This window comes from Arvicola amphibius, chromosome 3 (assembly GCF_903992535.2).
Source record: "Arvicola amphibius chromosome 3, mArvAmp1.2, whole genome shotgun sequence".
NCBI lineage: Eukaryota > Metazoa > Chordata > Mammalia > Rodentia > Cricetidae > Arvicola > Arvicola amphibius.
This window is the reverse complement of record NC_052049.1, coordinates 11,777,700-11,799,354: the sequence shown is the minus strand read 5'-3', so window position 1 is coordinate 11,799,354 and position 21,655 is coordinate 11,777,700. Positions and strand designations below refer to the sequence as shown.

Below are 21,655 nucleotides of genomic sequence, written 5' to 3'. Positions count from 1 at the left end.
CAGGCAGGAAAACTTTACATTTGTAGTTTTGTTTTCCTATAGGACTTCTTGTTAGAGATTAGCTTCTTTCCAGACTTAAGGCAGCATTTGGGGAATGTCACCTTTCCTCATCCCTTTTCTTGATTGTGCACCCCGCACCCCCCAATTGATACCGTACCTATCTTCCCTTCATGCTGACCTTACATATTACATGCTACTTTACCATTAACACAGGCACCGTTTACATAATACCGTCTTTTCAAAATCGGCTTGAGTTTAGTGAAGCAGAGATGTCAGGCTGAAGAAGCAGTTGTTTTTATGACCGGTAGGGGTATGGCCGTCTTCATATGGTGTGCTCTTTTAAAAGCTACTGGCTATATCATTCAACTGCTGGCTTATCTATAAAGAGAAGTGAGAAGATGCACGCTTTAAAGAAAGGCCCAAAGCATGAATGACCTACAGCCAAATGGTACAACATGTTGCTTGGTTGTTGATATCTGTCCTGTACAGGAGAGTCACCTGGTTTTGTTATACTGCGGGTTACCTTCTTCATCACATACATCAGAATTAATTTCCACTGGGCTTGATGTTAGACACACTTTGGAATGGTTCAGTAGTTCTGTGAGTTTGGGCTTGATGCACTGCTCTGGCCTACTGCAGTGGGTCTAGTTGCTAAAAAGCAAAATTAGGAATTATGTTAACTATTTTTTTTTCAATTCTAAGAAACATATTGAAAACAATTGTCACCAATTTCATACAGCTAAACCAAAGCTCAAAGAGCAGGGAGGGGATGTTTGCTCTTAAGCCGAGCTGCAATAAATCCCGGGCTGTAAGTTTGCTGGGAATTGAAGATCGCAAATAGAATGCGGAGTTAGCAAACCCATTCCACAATACCAGTTTGCTTTCCGTGAAGCCTGTTTCTTGACTCTGATTTTGATCTGCCCTTTGAGAACAGGGAAATTTCTTTCCTGCTTAGGGACAGTGAAGGGAATGAATCAGATCTTGGCCTTGGTGTTCAGGAAGGAAGGACGGTTTAGTCTCCTATAGTCTTGTCTCAGGAAAGTGCTTGCCTCCTGCTTGTGAGGGGCATTGCCTCGCTCAGCCCGTGGCTTATAGAATCTAGTTATTAAACACTAACCAAAGTGGGAACATTGAAAACGCTGGCTTCTTGTCCTCTGGCACTTGAAAGGAATACCACATATAGCAGAAGAAAGAAAGACAGCATCCTTCTAGATGGTGGGTTAGATCATCTATGCCTCCTCACCCCAAAGTGGCACTGCTTAGTTTAAGATACAGGAAGAAGGCCGGTCTTGCTGTTTTGCTGTTTCCTGTATTGCTGTTTCCAATTTAGGGAGGGAGGAACAGAGGTGTGTGTATGTGTATGTATTTAGTGTATCTCTCTCTCTGTGTGTGTAATGTAATTAGTGTATGTCTGTCTCTCTCTGTGTGTGTCTGTGTGTCTGTGTGTGTATATATCTATGAAGAACACTTAAATTGCCCTCAGAAGGTGGAGTTCAGCTTCCCTGGGTAGGAAAAACAGGCCCTCAGCTGGCGCCTCTTTGTCCCTGGCCTGGGGAGAAGCTGCTCCTTGGCTAATTGGTCTGAGAACGTGGAAGCTTCGAATTGAGTGCTATGTAATTTTTTAATCCCCAGCTTTCTTGTTTAATCCTCTAGTTGACACATCCCATTTGCTTTGTCATGGCTCTAATTCAGTGTTATGCAGGGAGACATTCCCTGTTCTTATTTTGTTCCTTCCCTCCACATATCCACTCACAGAGGGATTAAACACCGTCCTCACACGTTACACTAAGAGATGTTAAAGTCCGTAACCAGATATTGACTGACCTTTCTAAGAAAAATTTAACAGGAATTACCATCAACAGATGGTCACTAGCAGTGAGCATGGGATGCTGAGTCACTAACTGAGAATGAAAGGTCCCCAGTCCAAAGCATATTTATAGGTGTGAGGGCTACACCAGCTGTTTGCCACAGTTGCTAGGTGACAAGTTATTACAAATCCTTTTTTTAAAGTTTGTCACATGGGGCAATGACATGGCTAACTTTCTGAAAAGTGCTGTTTAACTCCAATGAAGATTTCCTATGTGCAATAAAATCACACTGTGAAATAGTCTCCAACAGTGCTCTGCCAGGAATCTTCTAAGTCTGCTTTAAAATGATTATTGGATCATGGATTCATATGAATATGAAAAAACTGTAAAGTTACTGGAAAATGTGTGTGTGTGTGTGTGTGTGTGTGTGTGTGTGTGTGTGAAGCACTGTACAGACTGAGCCATATCCCTGGCTCTCTCTGCTTGTCTTAGACGGGTCTTAGACGGGTCAGAACAGTGACCGCAAAATCTGTAATGTGATTTAGAGTCTTCTAGGGAGCCAGCATGGCAAAGGTCATAGCCCATCACAATAGAATTTCTGCAAGGAAACAATACCAAATGCATAACAGACACTCACAGACCTCCTGCCTCAACTCCTCCATGGCCCCCGTTTCCTCTGGAGTAAAGTGGAGGTCGCAGCACCAGTCTTGACTTGCAGGGGTGTTGTGATGATTTGGTAAGGGAAAGGGGATCACATGGAGGTTATCTTGAGACAGCGCTTGCCAGCGGAGCGCTTAGCAAACCGCAGCCACAGTCATGATTATGCAAAAGGATGTAATTTAGTCTGGGAAGCTGGACTAAGATTATAGGATTGCTTGTGGGGACTGCTTCGAAATTGCTAATGTTCTTGGTAAAGGAAAGAGGAACCTTGATTCCTTAGGCCCGAGCTCCCCCACCCCTCCAACCTGGAACCAGGGCTGCTCTTTGTATATTTCTATCTTGATGGAATTAGCTTGCAGTTAGGGATGGATGTCCTTTGCCATTCATCTCTGAAGCGATCTGCATGTTCCGGGGTGGACAGTGCACTTCCTGTGTCAGTCATCCCTGCTCCTTTACTACTGTGACCTTGAGCCACGGAGGCCAAGAATCTGGGCTTCAATCTCTTCAGCAGTAACCTGGGAAACGTAAGAAATCAGACGTGATGATTCAATGAGGTCACTGAGTTTCTAAGAGGCAAGGGAGTGCCTGTCCCTGGAAGTTGTTGTCTGCGCCAGTTTTGTGCTGCCCTAACCCCAGTTTACTGTGTTTATTTGAATTGTTATTCAAACCCTTTGGCGCTGTTTCCAGTAAAACCTGCTACCTAAATAAAAAGTCTTGCCAATCTGTATGAGCTTATTCTGTAATTCTTTTTAAAAGTTCTGTCTACCTCGTACTTTAAAATATGTATTTTCCCATTATTTCAGCATAAAGTTGCTTTTTGGCTTTATTTTGCTAAATACCAGAAATAAAGCCGAAAAGCAGCTTTACAGTTTCTGCCTCAGAGATTTCTGTGAATGGCCTTGCTTTGCACACCGCTTCTCGCCTTTTGGTTTTAACAGCACCACGAATTCTGGCTGGACCTGCAGGATACACTTACTGTCTCCCCCTGCGCACACGTTTGGTTTCTCTTTGCTCTCTCCCCATTTGTTTTCTTTGGTCATTATCTCCTTAAATCTGAAGTTAAAAATGTGAAAGAATTTGAGTCTTGATGTATGAAAACTAAAGTTTTGTTTTGAAAAATAGTCTTCAGTTTTAAAGATACCTTTCACTTCATAAAAGTCTGCAACCTACTCCTATAAAGTACAATTTTTTCTTATAGACAACAGTCTATTTAACAGATTTGTCTCTTTTATTCAATCCCTCACTTAGTTTTCATTTTTTTCTCTCGTAGTTTGAGATATTTTTATTTCTAAGCTAATTCTAACAGGTGACTTTCGTGTGTGTGTGTGTGTGTGTGTGTGTGTGCGTGCACGCATGTGTGAGCACGTGTGCACACGTGCCATTGTGTTCTCCATCCTCACCGCTGTCTTGGGTAAGCTCACTGGCTGAGGCCGCACTTCCTCATCCCCAGTCTCTGGGGTCAGGAAGATCACAGCATGCACTTGATGTGTACTCACTGCAGTGAACAAAGGACGTGCTGACAATAGGAGATGCTGATAATGACAACGACTCATTTGTTTTCAGTATCAGTGCTACTAGTGGTCAGACACAGTGAAGGAGACACGCTAGCACACCACCCCATTTCAGAATGGTTTTTAAATATTTTTTTTAAAAAAGAAAACAAACTATCTTTTTCCATTATACATACTAATCCAAGTTCCCACTCCGTCCCCTCCTCCCATCTCCTCCGCTTACCCCCCACCCTATCCCCCATCCACTCCTCAGAGAAGGTTAAGGCACATTGCTTTGGGGAAGGACCAAGGCCCTCCATACTATATTTAGGCCGAGCAAGGTATCCCTCAAAAGAGAACAGGTTCCCAAAAAGCTAGTACAAACAGTAGGAATAAATCCTGGTGCCACTGCTAGTGACCCCTTCAGTCTGCCCCAACCATGCAACTGTCAACCACATTCAGAGGGACTAGACAAGCCCTTATCCAAACAATCAAAAGACAGAGAGAGAACATCCAAATTACCAAAGTTAGAAATGGAAAAGGGGACATAAAACAGACACTGGGGAAATTCAGAGAATTATTAGGTCATACTACAAAAACCTGTACTCCATGACATTGGAAAATATAAAAGAAATGGGACAGTTTTCTAGATAGATACCATATACCAATATTAAATCAAGACCATGTAAACAATTTAAATAGGCCTATAAACTGCAAGGAAATAGAAGCTGTCATCAAAAACTTACATAAACAAACAAACAAACAAATAAAATAAACCCTCAGGGCCAGATGGTTTTAATGCAGAATTCTACAAGGACTTCCAAGAAGAGCTAATACCTGTACTCCTCAAAGTGTTCCACATAAAAGAAACAGAAGGAACATTGCCAAACTCTTTTTATGAGGCTGCAGTTACTCTGAGAGAGTTTATTTTTAAGGAGCATTGAGTGTCAGGTTTCCTTATCTTAGAGAACCCCCTAACGGAGAATCCTGTGTTCTGCACCATGAAGCCACAGACAGCCTATGGTTAAATGCTCAAGACAGGCAGGCCTTTTTACTGGGCATGGTGGTACATGCCTATATAATTCCAGCACACTGCAAAAATAGGTTTGAGAATCAAGAGTACGAGACTAGCTTTAGCTACATAGCAGGCCACCCTGGGCTACATGACATCTTATCTTGGAAACCAAAACCCCAAACAGAAAGCTCAAACCCTGCTGTTGATAACACTGTCTTTTAAAAGACTGTGTATATGTGTGAGTCTGTGAGGTGGGATTCCCCTCTGTATGCTGTGAACACCATTGGTTAATAAAGAAGCTGTTGTGGGCCTGTGATAGGGTAGAGCAGAGCTAGGCGGGGAAAACTGAACTGAATGATGGGAGAAAGAAGGTGGAGGCAGAGAGAAGCCATGTAGCCCCGCCGGAGACAGAACGTTACCTCCTAAGCCACAGCTACGTGGCGATATTAAGATCGATAGAAATGGGCTAAATTAAGATGTAAGAGTTAGCCAATAGCTAGAGCTAATGGGCCAAGCAGTGATTTAATTAATACGGTTTCTGTGTAGTTATTTCAGGGCTGAGTGGCTGGGAACAAGCAAGCAGCCCCCTACAACAGGTCTGTGTACAGGTGTGCAAAGAGGCTAGCTGTGTAAGATCCCCTTGAAGCTGGAATTTCAGTTGCTTGAGGTGGGTTCTTGGAACTAAACTCTGGTCTGAGGGAAGTATAGCACATGCTGAGCCATCTCTCCAGCCTTGATAAGTATAATTTTAAAGGAAAAGTAAAAAAACAGTGCAAAACACACACACACACGAAAGGTAAGAAAAACAGTTCACACTCATTTGGCCTTTTGAAGCCTCTTGAATGACTTTGAGCCATAGTGGCCCTTTGGGAGCTTGCTTGTAAAACTTGCCTGCAGGACCAGTATGGCACTTTTCTCAGGGATGATTCTTCATGGCTTTGGAGCCAGGACCCAGCTGGGTACTCTACCAGTGACTGTGGATTCTGAGGGTTTCGAGTTGCATTGGTGGGATAAGGAATCTTCTTAGCACAGGCACTGTTCTTTCTAGGCCTTCCTTACAGCCCATTTCTGGTTCTGAGTTCCTCCCAGGCAGAGCTATCCGTCAATCAACTGAAAATTTCAGGGGATACTCCTGCAGATCTAATGAGTGCCCTCCCTACTGCTACGTAGTCCATTTTAACCACCTCTTTGGCCTGCAAACTCTGCCCTCTCGGATCAATTCAAGGAGGTGGCAGATCCTATCTGGGAGGCTCCTCTCTGCTCTGGGGCAGAGGAGCTGGGCAGGCATAAGATTCTTGGTTCTTCATGTCATTCTACTTCTTTGTCTAGTACTCAGGGAAGGGAATAAATCTGGCCCGACACACACACTGTCTTGCCAAAGTTCTCTCTCTCTCTCTCTCTCTCTCTCTCTCTCTCTCTCTCTCTCTCTCTCTCTCTCTCTCTCTGTGTGTGTGTGTGTTGTGTTGTGTAAGATAGAAATTCCACATAATTTGCTCACAATGACTCTTTGGATAAGAAGCCCAGGACACTTATTCATGCAAATTTCTAAGCATACCCCAAACTGCTCATTCGCAGTCTTCTCAAGTGAGGCCCAGGCTCAGTTCAGGAGCTTGCATGCCAGACACACCCAATGTAGAACCTCGAAGGGTGGACCTCAACACAGCATACATTGACTAATTGTAGTCTAACAAGCTCATGGATGAAGAAAGTAGCAATATTGTCTTGAAATTCTTTCAGGGCAAAGCTCCTTGCTGTTGTTGAAGGGGCTGCTTGCCCAAAGAGTCATCATATCACGTTGACAGGAGAAGCTGTAAATCCTTCAGCTGTTGACAAAGAACTTTGGGGCTAAGGCCTCACCAGTAACTTGCTTATTTCGGATATAGAATGTCTCTTGTCCAAAAACACTGTAGTGTTTTCTTTTGAAGGAAAACTTCAGCAAATGACATTGAGTCATTTTTTTTTTCTTTTGAGAAAGGATGATTTGAAGACTCTAAAGGCAAGCCTCTTTGAAAGCTGGCATGCCTGTGAGGGGACCAGGATCTGTGCAGTGACTTAAACAACTAGGACCGAAGGCATGAGGAAAACAGATAACAGGCTGAAGGGAACCAGGGCTGGCGTGTCAGGGGACCTTTACGTGTGGCTGCGGTATGCCACCGGCTCATTGCCTACCAGGGTTGGCTTGTCAGGGGACCTTTGCGTGTGGCTGCGGTATGCCACTGGCTCATTGCCTGAGGAACACAAGGCTGGGATGGAGGTATAACACACGACCATCGCTTTCCTTTGAACCCGGACTTTGCTTGTCCTGTCTGAGATACTAACAATGACACTGGTGGCAACTAAAGTCTCTTCCTTAGGACAACCTTCATCATGGGTGGCATGCCGTCTTTGGTTAAGAACTTGGTAAAATCTCAAACTGTTTTGAAGGCTAAAGTGCATTCACTTCCCTATATATGACAGCTGGGCCTCGCTCTGCGTACCCGTTAGTCCCAAGGATGGCGATAAGACAGCCATGGGAAAGATGTTTGCTAAACTTGGTCCAGCATTCACAGAGCTCATTCCTCTGTTGTGGGTTTCCCGGGCTTTCTAAGAAAACCTGGAGTTTTGTGATGGAGCAGCTGTGTGTGCGAACGTCACCGGTGCTAACCAACCACCCGCCACACGTGGGTCTGAGTTTCCGCTGAGTATTGGATTCTACACATGGCTCACTTGGCTTTCTTGGAAAGGGTTGGTCCTGCGTGCACCCACACTGGCGTTGGTCAATCACAGCTCTTTTCTCTCCATTCTTGGAAGTAGAGAAACAAGGAATGTTCCTTATTCTCAATAATAGTTTTGTTTTTTTAAGGATAGCACTGAATTTATTTGTTGTTTGAAGAGTCGCACTGTTTAAATAGAACTGTATTGGGAAACCAGGAATCTTGTTCTTAGGTCTCGACTCTGTCCCTAAGTAGGTGAGATAACTTGGGTGGGTTTAATGTTGTTCATCTATGACATGAAGAAATATGAAAACCAAACATGTTTGACTTTATTCCAAACTGTATAATTCAGTGTTACCCATTCAGACTTGGAGAGTATAGATATGTGTGTTCCTATAATAATCACTGTCTAATTTGTTTTTAAAATCTTATTTTTATGTGTTTGGGTGTTTTGCCTGTATGCATATCTGTGGACCACATGCATGCCTGGTGCCGTGAAGGTTGGAAGAGGTAGCCGATCCCTGAACCTGGAGTTACAAATGGCTTTGAGGGGAGGGGAGGGAAGGGGGAGAAGGAGGGGAGGGAAGGGGGAGGAGGAGGGGAGGGAAGGGGGAGGAGGAGGGGAGGAGATGGAAATTTTTAAATATAAAAAAAATAAACCATGAGGAAAAAAAAAAAAAAAAACAAATGGCTTTGAGCTGCCTTGTGTGTGCTGGGAACCCAGCCTGAGTCCTCTGAAAGAGCAACAAGTGCTCCTAACTGCTAAGCTATCTCTCCAGCTCCTCCGTGTGCAACTTTTTAAATTTTTTTTTCCGTGTGTAATTTTTAACAATAAATGCCAGTGATCAGTTCTTTTGGGTCCATGTCTCACAGAAAACACGTTTCTTCATCTCTGAATTCAGCTTTTCTATTCAAGTCCTATCAAATTTTATTTGGTACAACCTGAACATTTATTCTTCTCTTCAACATTTCTTGCATTTTCCAAGATCATTTGGTGAGGAAATATTTTCAAGCTGTATACAATGAATCTCTGTTTGGGATTATAACACCTCAGTTGTCAATAAGAATTATTTGCTGTGCTAATATCGATATGGGAAACAAGGGGATGTGCTGTTTAAAAATATCACATGAGACTTTCTCAGAATGAAGAAATCGAGTGGTTTCTCACGTCAGTAGAAATCAGCGATGAGGTGAATATTTCACTCCCAGCAAATGATGCAATCTCTGGACACAGGGAGAGAAGCAATAGCTTTGGTATCCAAGCTGTAGAAATAGTGTATTTGTCATAATGAAAGACATTATATAACAAAGGGGAAACTTGGCCATATTTATTGAAAATGTGAATAAATTAACAGATTATGTTCCCTTGAAGTCCATCAAAAAGATCCTTAACACGATCTCTGCAGTGGTTATCTAAGTATTGCATGAGGGTCAGAGGCTCATTACTTACTAAATAAAATATATGATGGTATCCTTGAGATGCAAATCCTAAAGACAGCCTTCCGAGCAACGTTGTGGCATCTGAACAGTGAACTTAAAAATGATGTTTCATGTTTTTACCCAACAGAAATATTGTCTTTATTTCACAGGTAAATAAATGAGGACAAAGCTAGAAACATTTGTATTTAGGCAGTAATGTATAAAACATGATCTACTTATGTGAGAAAATTATTCACGAGATAAAAAGCAGTATACATTTTAGTTTAAAAGTTGAAAAAGATCAAATGCTATATATATGTGTGTGTGTATATATATACATATATATATGCATATGCAGACACATATGCACATGCGTGTATGTGCAGCTCTCATAGCCACAGAATGTTGGTTTTCACATCAGCATTGCTCAAGTCAAGAAGCCGGCTGTGGTCAGGACCTAGGGATCTCCCACCTCTCTGGCTCATGTCACACGTTTTGCTTGGTCTTCTCCCTGAAGTAACCACCAATTTTATTTTAAACATTCTAATTACATTGACTTATTCATGTGAGGGGAGGCGTGTGTGTGATGCAATGGCACATATGTGGAAGTCAGGACAACTTGTGGGAATCAGTTCTCCTCTTCGCCATGTAGGTCCCAGCATTTAAACTCACACCACGAGGCTGGGCAATAGGTGTCTTTGATGCTGAGCCATCCCGCCCGTTGCCTAAGTAACCTGTCCTTCCCACCACACTGCATGCATTCTCCTGGGATTTTTCCTATGGGTATTGTCATTATGAAGTGACACATAAAGCCAATGGGTCCACCTCATTCACTTTCCCTGCTGTTTTATCTTCCACTGCTTGAACACAGCTCCCCTTAGCGACTCATTCTCCTGAAAAAAGTCTATTTCAAATCTGAGTGAAACAGCAAATATGTTCATTTCATTTTAATCTTTAAAGATCAGTACTCAGAATCATTCTGTTATATTTTTGACTGACTTGATAGAACTATGTTTACTAAAGAGTTCAACTATATCCTTTAATACAGATAGTATAGAGAAACAGAGATGAAAGTGTGTGTGTCATCATTTAGCTGAACAGTAGTCTAGGCTGGGTCAGTAGCAACAAACCTGACTTATCTGGTAAAATAACCCCAGCTTGCCAACCTTGCATTTCTTTCTCCATGCTGATCTTGTTCTCTTATATATAAAATCTTACCTCATTAAGCAGACATTCCGGTAGGATTTTGTTACAGATAATGGTTTCTTTGCTATGTACTTCATGTTCTTATAATAGGTCTGGAATCGTTAACCAGGTATGCAGGCCTGGTGTGTGATTTGCTCACTAATGAAAACAGAAATTCTCATTGGCTCAAGACAAGGTAATGTTAATAGACATAAACTGTTTCTTAAAAGTCAGACATCTCCATACATTCATTATTCATGACATGCGAGAAGTCATTTGGCCGTTGTCTACCTGGTGGAAGAACCTCAGCTTGGGCACCTAACATTTTGGGATTATCTGGCAGAACATTAATTGAGGTAACGAGAAAGGAACGTGGAACATGCCCTCCTTTTAGTACTGTGACATTCATTTACACTTAGACTTTAATTAATTAATTGATTGAGGCGATGCTGACTGAACTGGGGCCTCGTACTTGGGAGGCAGTCATTTTGCCACTGGGCTATCTATGTTGTTAGCTGCCGTGTGTGCTCTCAACTCCCCCTTTCCTTTTGCTGCTGCTTAGTTGTTGTTGTTGTTATTATTATTATTATTTTATTATTATTATTATTGTTAGTAGTAGTAGTAGTAGTATTTTATTTTATTTTGAGACAAAGTTTCACTAAGTTGCCTAGGCTGTCCTTAAATGTACTCTTTAGCCCAGATAGGCTATTGAAATTAAAATTTTCCTGCCTCATCCTGATGATTAGCTGGGATTACAGGCCTGCGTCACCAGGGCCAGCAAACCTTATATTAAAATTAATTGAAAAATTGACCTACTCTTAAACATATTAACAAAACATGTATATTCCATTATTCTATATGTACATAACTTCCCTGTAGTTGAGCACTAAGAGCCAAGGCCATTTTGCTTTGGGGCCACTGGGGTTGAATGCAGAGATGAGCCTCGCTCTGAAACCCTTCCACGACAGGTTCACTAGTGTCTTCCGCTGGAACCCTCACTGGATTTGTTTATTGTATGTCCCCGGCTCTGTGATGGCACAACCTTCAACATGATAGGATGAAGTTCTCCCCCAGTTTATGAATTTGAGACTTTTTACCAGAACTCGTATTTTCGTGAGTTGGGATTGTAAGCGTCAGTTTTCAAAGGTTGGTACCTCTGTCATTTCAGAGAAGGCTGTAATTCTGTGAATGGAATGTTTCTAGTGCTCAGGTCCCTGAGAGCCCTGTGAAAACGCATAGGGCCAGGGCATGGCGCACTGCCAACCTTGGTATCGCATTCAACACATTTGATGACTCGGAAAAGATACTTCAGAAAAATGGGGAGCATTGGGCTGCTGAGATGGCTCACATTTGATGTGAAAGCCCTGGCACCCTGGGAGTGACCCTCAGAATCACAACATACCTTACAAAGTCTGTCTTCCACTTCCACTCTGTGGCACTCTTGCCCCCCACCCCCCCATAACACAGCATATATGCGTGTTTGTGTACATACATGCTAACTTTGTTTCCATCATTACAAATGGGGGGTTACTGTAAGACACCATGGAATGAGCAGTTTTCCTAGAGTTGGCCAAGCTACTGCATACATTGAAAACACATTGTTTGTATTATTAATCATTGTACGTCCAGTGTCCCTACTTCTTTAAACATGCTGCGGCTTCTTATCTTTAGGGCTTGTTTTCAACAAGCACTTCAAGGTCCAGCACGAGCTGTGCCTCCTCCCCATAAGCTTTATACATTGCTTTTCTGCTGGTTCCGTTGGCCAGTGCCAAACTGAGGCTCGACTGGGTAGCTCTTTTGTTTGGCTTTCGCCATCCTCGGGTCTCTTCAGGGACTGGGGTGTTCTCTAGTCAGTAGCTGGCTAAAGTGCTAATTCATTCCAGATCTGAGCTGGAAAATGACTCCTTTAGAAAACACACCCTAAAGCCCCGGCGCTGGCCTCCCCAATGTTTCCCACATTGTAATCAGATAATGAACTGTGTAGCTCCTTGTCTCTCTTGGCATCCGAGAGTCTTTTGACTTGGGTATCAGGCTGGTTTAGCCCTCTGCCATCAGAGCATAATGAAGCCAACAGTCGTCTTCAGTAGCTACTTATGGAAGCCACGAGTGCTCAGTGGGTGAACACTGGTGTTGTTGCTGAAGTTCAATTGCATCTTCTCTCTCTCTTTCCTCTCTCTCTCTCTCTTCAGCTGGGAAGTTGTCAATTCCAAGCCAGATGAAAGACCAAGACTGAGCCACTGCATTGCAGAATCATGGATGAATTTTGGCCTGTTTCTTCAAGAAATGTCTCTTTTTAAACAGCAGAGCCCTGGCAAGGCAAGTTTTGAAATCCTCAATGTAGCGTGGGAACGAATGAGGTGACCTGTTTTGCTGGTAAAGATGCGAATTCGAAACAACTGAAGCATAGGAGTTGGCTTCCACAAGGCTCAGATGTGGTCACACATGAAACCCTTGAGCATTTATATTTTGTAGGGATTGACTTAGCTCGTTACTAGAAGGAATTATGATTGGGCTTTGCCATTCTTAAAACCAAAAGGGAATGGAAAACTGTCATTAAGAACGTTGGTTATCATCTGTCCTCTAGTTTTGAAATCAAAGGCCGTTGGGATAAGCATATAGTCCTTCCAGGGTTTCCAAGGTAATCGAAGCTCACTCGCAATCTAAAGCTGTAGTAGAGATCCTGGTTCGGTTTATTTTCAGGAAACTTGCTGAATGTGGTAGATCACAGCAACCCCAACACTTTGGTAGGTAGGAGGATCATGAACTCAGGGTCAACCTGGGCTACCCTGCAAGATCCTCATCCTGAAATAACAAAAGAGAGTAAGAATGAAGAACCAAACAAGCTTTGGCAAAAACATTCATTCTGGTTATACAACTGGATAAGGTTTTGTTGTTGTTATTGGTTTTTTTTTCTGACTAAGATAAAACTCAGTCAGGGAAGAGTCTCACGTGATGAAAGGGGTTGCAGAGAGAAGGGCACATTCGAAGACTGTGACCTGTGGCTTTATCTGGGGGAGGGGCAGCGCCATCACCAGACCTTGCTAGTTCCAGTGCTCCTTTTAAGACTGAATTATCCACCAGTAGCTGGGAGGTAGAGCTGGAAATATCAGCATTCAGATATCCATGCTATGTACAGGCAATCTCATAACTTCACCATATGAAGTAATAGAACAGCCCTTGGGAACATGTTGTGCATATTGAACTGGCAGTGCCGTATCTGTAAAGATTTCTTTAACGGTGAACACTCAGTGTAGAATTGACACACACGAGGGCCTTGGTAGATTTCAGTGCTTAGTTGACCAGCATGACATGATCACATATATTTTGAGAAGATTCTGAACTTAAAGCATCTGCTTTGGATTGCGTTAATGTGTCCAAGGCCATTAGTTAACGGTGACGATGCTACAGGGTATAGGTGATGACACATTCTTTCTCAAAGCCAGCTTCTAGGTGCATGACTATACCGTCATTGCCTTATTTCTTCCCTTGGCTTCAGACATTTCTTCATTTATAGAATTTCATTTTTTTTTCAAGGACCCATGCTTTTTTCTGAATTAGGTTCTTAATTTTGTTCCATGTGTTCACCTACAATTTATTAGCCAAATGGAATAAAATACTTGTTAACTTGAAATTAAGAGTCCTTGTTCTTTTTCTTAATCAGTTCTTGACCAGAGATATGTATTTCTTCCTATTTTTGAAAGACCCCCCCCCACAGTGAATTTACTTGGCACTTTAACTCAATACTTAAACAATGCATAAAAATGAGATGGTTTGGGGCTGGAGAGATGGCTCAGAGGTTAAGAGCATTGCCTGCTCTTCCAAAGGTCCTGAGTTCGATTCCCAGCAACCACATGGTGGCTCACAACCATCTCTAATGGGGTCTGGTGCCCTCTTCTGGCGTGCAGGCATACACACAGACAGAATATTGTATACATAATAAATAAATATTTAAAAAAAATGAGATGGTTTGTGAGTAGACTATGAAAAGCAAATGATGACTTAAAAGGTCTATCTTTTCTATTTTGATGTTTCTTGTGTGAATTAGGACAGTTTTCTATAAATCGTTCTGAAATTTCTCGAGACAACCAATGATTTTGTGTTTTGCTTTGTGATTGACAGAGAGGGGGAAAGAATTAGATATCACTGCAGAAGTTGCATTTAGCTCTGCGGTAACCTAGATGTAGGTGGGTGGGTACAGTTAGGAAGGATTCCAGCGTTCACAGATCTGTGCCAGAGGTTTTCCAGCAGAACAAATGATGTCAGAGTCATATAGATACTCCTATAGCATGCTCTGGCCTGTCTGTGGATTTTATGTGTCTTAATGATTTTACAGTAGTAGTCAAAGTACAGATTTACTTATGAGGCTTAGTAAAAGTTGTTCCTGGGGACATGTTACTATTTGAGTCACTTGCACCTGGCAGCAATACATCAACAGGCCCGAATAAGGGAACTTGTCATTCTTAGTGCTAGAATGAGCTCCTCTGCCTGCAAATTGTTTGTTATGAAGTGTTAAAATGCCTCTGTAGTGTTTCTAAGTACAAAGGGGGCTGTTTGAGAAGCGTGCAGCATACATAATGGAACATATATAGATATATATCATGCATGTATTTTACAGTATCTTGTTTTGCATAAATAATTGTCCCATGCTATTTCTGTCTCTTCTAGTTTTGTCTCCTGGTCTGCAGTGTGTGCACATTTTTTACAATCTTGGGAAGTTACATTCCTGGGGTCATACTCAGCTACCTACTGTGTAAGTATTATAGTAAAGTATAGTATACTTTGCTAATTTGTGGGACACATACGGCATCACTGGTGCTAATCAGATCTTTTGTAGTTTGGAAGAGAGTAGGTGCGCTCTGAATTATCAAACAAATCAGAATTGTCACCCAAATGCCTGGTATTTCTTGTCTCTAGAGACATTTCTAAATAAACAGTTGGGAGAACAGACGCAAAATGCAGAATCATAAGAATAATGTTAAATTATATCATTGAATGCATAACTAAGCAATGTGCTCCAGGCTGCACATAGACCTGCACTTTTGCCTTCTTTCATTTTCTCTAGCACCATAGGTAAAATCACAATGAGATACCAGTGTAGCTATGCCAGAAACATCAAGTATTAGCAATGCTATAGGACAACCTGAGTTCTCGCTTGTTAGTGGTAGGTTGGTAGAATGGTGCAATCATCTCAGAAAACTGTATATGAGCCTTCCAGAGACACGGATAAACCATGTGATCCCAGCACTGAACAATGATACATGCAATACTGTGGATAAATTTCAAAGTAATTAGACCAAATGGGAGAAGCCAGAGCATGCACTGTACAGTTGTATTTGCATATAACCCCAGAGCATTCAAAATAATGACGAGTGAAGAAGTAGACCCGCAGTTGCTGGGGATGGGCTGGGTGGGGGCAGGGAGAGGCGAAAGGAGGAAAGGGAGGATTAATGAAGACATGAGAATACGTGCCTGCACTAAACTGTTCACTATCTCGATTGTTTCAGGGACTCTTATTTGTTTACATGTCAGAACCTACCAAATTGTGTACTATATGCGTAGTCTGTTATATGTGAATTAAGACCCTAAAAAGATCTTCAAATTAAATATTCTGCTTTTCCTAAAATACATGAAGAACTGGTGCTGATACCTCTGGGCGAGGCAGTACCCCTCTCTGCTAACCTCGCAGTTCCTTTCTCACGCTGGATTCTGAGTTTCACTGGGCTCTAAGGCTAACTGGGTAAGAGATGACATTGCCCAACAACAGCAACAACAAAACAACAAACACTGAAAATACAGTGCAGCCAGTGTGGCCTCTTTCTTCCTTGTGTGTTCCTAATGCACGGCACACCTAGCAGATGGCTGCAGCCCAAACTCAGTCTTCAGAAAGAACTCATTGACTTGATCTGCATTGTGTAGGGGAAAGCGAGAAAAGTTCTGGACAGGAGAGCTAGGAGCAAGACATTCTTACCTGGTTTGTGCTGAGTTCAAATACAAGCCCAGCAACCCCATGGGACACCATCCCAGTATTACTGAAAACAAGCTAACGCTAGGAACTTATTTCCTCGTGGTACATGGCAATAATAAATGAAGGTACGATGCCCGTTGAGAGCTTAAAATTTCAAGGTAGACAATTAAGAGGAAAAAAAATCAACCTAATACCAAGTTTAAAAACAATACCTGTGAGTATGGTGTGTATGTGTGTGTTTAGTAAAATGTCTTTTCATCATAGAGTAATAATAGAAAACTTACCTGATGGAGGGGTTACCCTAAGAACAAAGCTGCTATTTTCCCCATGAATTAAGCAGTATCTTGTAAAATACTAAAATGTCAGCATTTGAAACAAACCCTTTACCCGTGTGATTTTCTTCTTTATATTTCAGTACTGTTTGCTTTCTTGTGTCCACTGTTTAAATGTAATGATATTGGACAAAAAATCTACAGCAAAATCAAGTCCATTCTATTGAAACTAGATTTTGGAATCGGAGAATATATTGCCCAGAAGAAACGCGAGCGATCTGGTAGGTACAGCTTGATTTTAGTTCTCGGCGTGAAATGAGATTTTTCCTCAGTGGTGCCGGAAAAGTCAGCCCACCAAAGTGTAACCTGTGTAGTTTTCCCTTATATAGGATTTGTTCTTTTCTCAAACATACAGTTAAGTAAATTTAAACTATGCATTGTGCAGGTTCCTAGTGGCCAAGAGGACGTAGAAAGGTTTTGAGAGTCAGAGACTTGGGCACCGCTGCAGGACAGTAGCCCCAGTCAGGAGTCCCAGTTAAACAGAGACCCAAGAAACACACTTGATTGTACCTGTCAGCATTCCAACCTGGAAGGGAGAAGGGCTCATGAGTTCCCACCCTTCTCTGAGGTGTGATTGACAGCTAGCAGTGGCTGCAGAAAGGGTATCACTTTCTGGGTAGTGTAGCACTGATAAGTTGCCCGTGTTTCAGTACATAACCTCCCACCCATGCTCATGCAGGCAGCCCCGCTTAAGCTCGGGTCACGCGCAATGACGGCAAGAAAGGAGGAAGGAGACGAGTGGGGAAGAAGGGCTTCAGCAGGAGGATGGGGTAGAAGACGGGGTGACAGGGACGTGAAGGGTTGAAATCCACTGTATACAAATATGAAGCTGTCAATGAACAAAAGCATAAATAGATCGCAGAGCACACACATTGGCAGGGGAAGGAGAAAGGGCTTCAGCAGCTCTGTTTTGTTACTTGTGCTTCACTTTGTTTTAATTTGGGTTGGGTTATTGAAAAATGTCAGGGGTAAGGGTAAGTGTGGGTGCCGTGTAAGAGCAGACTGAATTAATAAGGGAAAGAAAAGGGGTGGTTCCAGTGTGATTTAAAAAATTAAATATATTATATAAGAATATCATATCTATCTATCTATCTATCTATCTATCTATCTATCTATCTATCTATCTATCTATCTACCTATCTATCTATGGCTTTAGAGTTTCTCAGAATATAGTATTCAGCAGAATGACCTGAAGGAGCATGCAGCATAGAGTATGGACCCCACCACAAAGGAAGTCTAGGATAGCGGCCAAGAGCTTATATTGCCCCTGAGTTTCCAGGGCTGCTGCTGCTGGCTGGTGCTATAAGAACGTAGATGTCCATCATTTCCCTTGGAAAGCAATTGTTTGCAAATATGTGAAGTTTCTTCAGTACAGACAATTATAGGGAAGGGCTAGACGGTATGGTTGGATGTGAGAAGAATATATATTAAAATAAATGCATATATCCTGAGTTTGGGAGGAAACTAAATGCTTCCTTTTTTCCCCCCCTCAACAGCAACAGATAAAGAAAAAAGTCCCAAGGATGACAGTGAATTAGACTTTTCAGCTCTTTGTCCTAAGGTATTTTTGGTCAATTTGTGTCTGTGTGGTTTGGCCATTTATTTATAGAAAGTACAATGATTGTTCTACTAGACTTATATATAACACGGATTATCCTAGTTTTCAAGATGGTTGGATAATCCTAAAGGAAGAAGTGCTCTTTTTTTTTTAATTCTAAAATTTAGCGGGTTAATATGGACTCTTTAAAGGGTCTTCTTGAGTTTGAAATGTGCCACGGCTATTTCTCTTGACACAGATTAGCCTCACCGTTGCTGCCAAAGAGTTATCTGTGTCTGACACAGATGTGTCCGAAGTATCTTGGACTGATAATGGGACCTTCAACCTTTCAGAAGGGTACACTCCACAGACAGACACTTCCGATGGTAAGCTGATGTGCCCGGGTTCTCTTAATTTTATTGGTATTGAATAAATGTAATGGTACTCTAGTTCTGTCAGCCACCTAATGGGTAAATAAAATGTGGAGTTATTTGCACAATGGAATGTTGCTTGGATTTAAAAGTGACTGAAGTACTGATACTTGCTATAGCATGTGTGAACCTCGAAAACACTGTGATATAGTTTCTGTTCCATGATCATATGTATCTTCTTTGGCTTAAGATAGTTACGATATGGGCTGGGGAGATGGCTCAGACGTTAAGAGCCCTGGCTGCTCTTCCAGAGGTCCTGAGTTCAATTCCCAGCAACCACATGGTGGCTCACAACCATCTGTACTGAGATCTGGCGCCCTCCACTGGCGTGCGGGCATACATCGAGGCAGAATGTTGTATACATAATAAATAAATCTTTTTAAGAAGATAGATAGATAGATAGATAGATAGATAGATATAGATAGATATATAGATACCATCTTCAGGAAGGATGCAATTATTATGATGAACACTTTATTAGTTACTTTACCCATTGTTGTGACAAAGACCCGATTGATGAAAGTAACTCAGAAAAGCCTGGATTTGGGCTTTGAGCTTAGGCGCAAAGCTCGACAAGGTAGGAAAGCATGGTGGTGAGTGCTGCTCTAGCTGCAGTGGCGAGAACATGAAGCTGATAGTCACCTTGCATCTGCAGTCAGGAAGCAGGTATAAATGCATCCTGGTGCTCACCTTGCTTCTTCATTTTCTCGTCTTTTTATTTAATCCAGTCTCATGGACTTAGTTCATGAGATGCTGCAGAGCACAATCAGGGTGGGTCTTCCCTCCCTGTTAAACCTCTCTGGAAGCATGGACCCACCCAGAGGTGTGTCTCCTAGATAATTTCAAGTCTAAGCAAGTCGACAATGAGGAGTATCAGAAACACTGAAACTTTAGTTAAAACCCATAGCTAATACTAGGCAAAGTTTATTGTCCTTGCATATGCTATTTCATGCAATAGGAAACCCAAAGGTACAGGAAGGACTTAGTGTTTGTCTTCTTGCCGAGAGATACTGCCATAGAGTCAGCAGGGGTCCAATATGTAGGTTAAAATGATTCTGGTAGACCGAGGGTGCTGGGTGAACGTGAAGTTGCTCAGAGGCCTCAGGTGAAGTCATTTTAGACAATTCTTACTTCAAATGTCTTGTGGCACTTATGCGTGAATCTCTGTTACACATTTTACAGACCTTGACCGGCCCAGTGAGGAGGTTTTCTCTCGAGATCTTTCAGATTTTCCATCTCTGGAAAATGGCACGGGAACAAATGATGAAGATGAGTTAAGCCTTGGCTTCCCCACTGAGCTCAAGAGAAGAAAGCAACAACTGGACAGTGGGCACAGACCAAGCAAAGGCAGCCAGTCAGCAGCTGGCCTTTCTCTTCCTCTGAACAGTGACCAAGCCCTTCACTTGATGAGCAACCTGGCTGGCGATGTCATCACAGCGGCAATGACTGCTGCCATCAAAGACCAGCTCGAAGGGGCCCAGCAGGCTCTTGCTCAGGCTGTACCCACTATAGGAGAGGACACAGACACCGAAGATGGTGATGACTTTGAACTACTTGACCAGGCAGAGCTAGATCAAATTGAGAGTGAACTGGGACTAACACAAGACCAAGACGCAGAAGCACAGCACAGTAAGAAGTCTACGGGCTTCCTTTCAAATCTCCTTGGAGGCCATTAACCTGGGAATCAGCTTGCAGCAAAGCACAGACGAATCACCCAAAAAATTCAGTCAAGCAGGGAAAACAAACAAACAAACAAAAAAAATGGAAAACAATTGTATTGTAAGCTTTAATTACTTCAGATTTTTTTTGTTTCCTTTTCCTTTCTGTAGTGAGTTGGGTATGTATCAGCTGATGATAGACTGATATTTCTGATAGCTATTTTTATGTAATAAGCATGGAAATGAACTTTATAGTGTATGAACTATATAGTATATATACATACTGTGGTGTCATAAGTGAGGAGGGGTTGTTTTTAAAGAGAAGAGGAAAAACCCACCCAAACCCACCCAACTTAAGATAGTTCTATAAGTATTCTTCATTATCATTTTCAAGCATGCCGAGATTTATCACAACTTGTTGAAAAGTAACAATTGTGAACAAATGTTGTATCACCTCCCATAATGCTTATACTTGGAAGTAGTTTTTCAAACCTCATTAGATTTTAATGAAAAAAAGGAGAAATTATCAAAATGTTTGTAGTTTGAAGGGCTTGGGAAATGCTATCAAAATTAATTTTCTAAGAAAAACCTTAAAAATAAGTCCTACCTATCTGCTAAACTATGTCCATGTTATTTCTGCAGCCATAGACCTAGGCTTACTGGTAAAGTGCCGTTCTCCACGACGGCCACATCTAACCTTGCAAGGGGTGGTATCGACCCACAGGAAGCAAGCAGCTATGAATCCTAGAACGATGCTCTGGTTTCGTTCCTTTTTGTCATGTTTGCAATGGGGCGGTTGTAAGTGCAGATCTCTTTGGCACACTCAGACGCAAGCAAACCCTGATGTTTTTGTCTCGAGTTCGGCCTTCTAAGGTTGTGAAACGAGCCGCTTCCAGGTGCGTCCTGTGAGCGATGTGGCCATTCGTGGTGAGAACAACTGTTTTTCTTTTTAGTTTGCAGGCGCAGAGGAGAGAAACTTGCTTGAGTTTTAAAGTTTATTTCTTGCCACTACAGTCTAAATGTGTAATCTGTTTCTTACTGGGAAGCTAGAATATATTTTTTTCTTTAAATTTTTTGATCATCTTTACATATTCAAATTTGACTTACAGTGGAAACCAAGATAGTTGTTTTTTTTGTGAAATGATCTTTTAGTACTGGGGGACCATGCCAGCAACTATCGTAAATCTTCAGTTAGAGCTGGCATTTCTACACAGACACACATGAGCCTTAGCAGGGAAGGATTATCTAAGACTATAAAACTATCGTAAATCTTCAGTTAGAGCTGGCATTTCTACACAGACACACATGAGCCTTAGCAGGGAAGGGTTATCTAAGACTATAAAAAGCTGTGCTCTCTTTTGGTTTCATCCCTTTTATTTCTAAAGATTACTTACAAGTAACTTGAAATTTTAATGTACCATCTCTTATTTATTTTTTCTTTGTGAGGTATTACAATGTCTCT

At 42.0% G+C, this 21,655-nt stretch overlaps 1 protein-coding gene across 4 annotated transcripts in view; it reads left to right on the top strand.

Moving 5' to 3' along the window:
• The window catches only part of Retreg1 (reticulophagy regulator 1), a 129,423-nt gene extending 107,977 nt beyond the window's left edge, over positions 1-21,446 (top strand). For all 4 annotated transcript variants that reach the window (XM_038323853.1, XM_038323857.1, XM_038323856.1 and 1 more), the window contains 6 exons: positions 12,460-12,586; positions 14,936-15,020; positions 16,651-16,788; positions 18,064-18,128; positions 18,364-18,490; positions 19,718-21,446. In XM_038323853.1, coding sequence (XP_038179781.1) covers positions 12,460-12,586; positions 14,936-15,020; positions 16,651-16,788; positions 18,064-18,128; positions 18,364-18,490; positions 19,718-20,211 — 1,036 coding nt within the window. In that variant the 3' untranslated portion in view covers positions 20,212-21,446. The remainder of the gene's footprint in view (positions 1-12,459; positions 12,587-14,935; positions 15,021-16,650; positions 16,789-18,063; positions 18,129-18,363; positions 18,491-19,717) is intronic.
• The last annotated feature ends 209 nt before the right edge of the window (positions 21,447-21,655 follow it).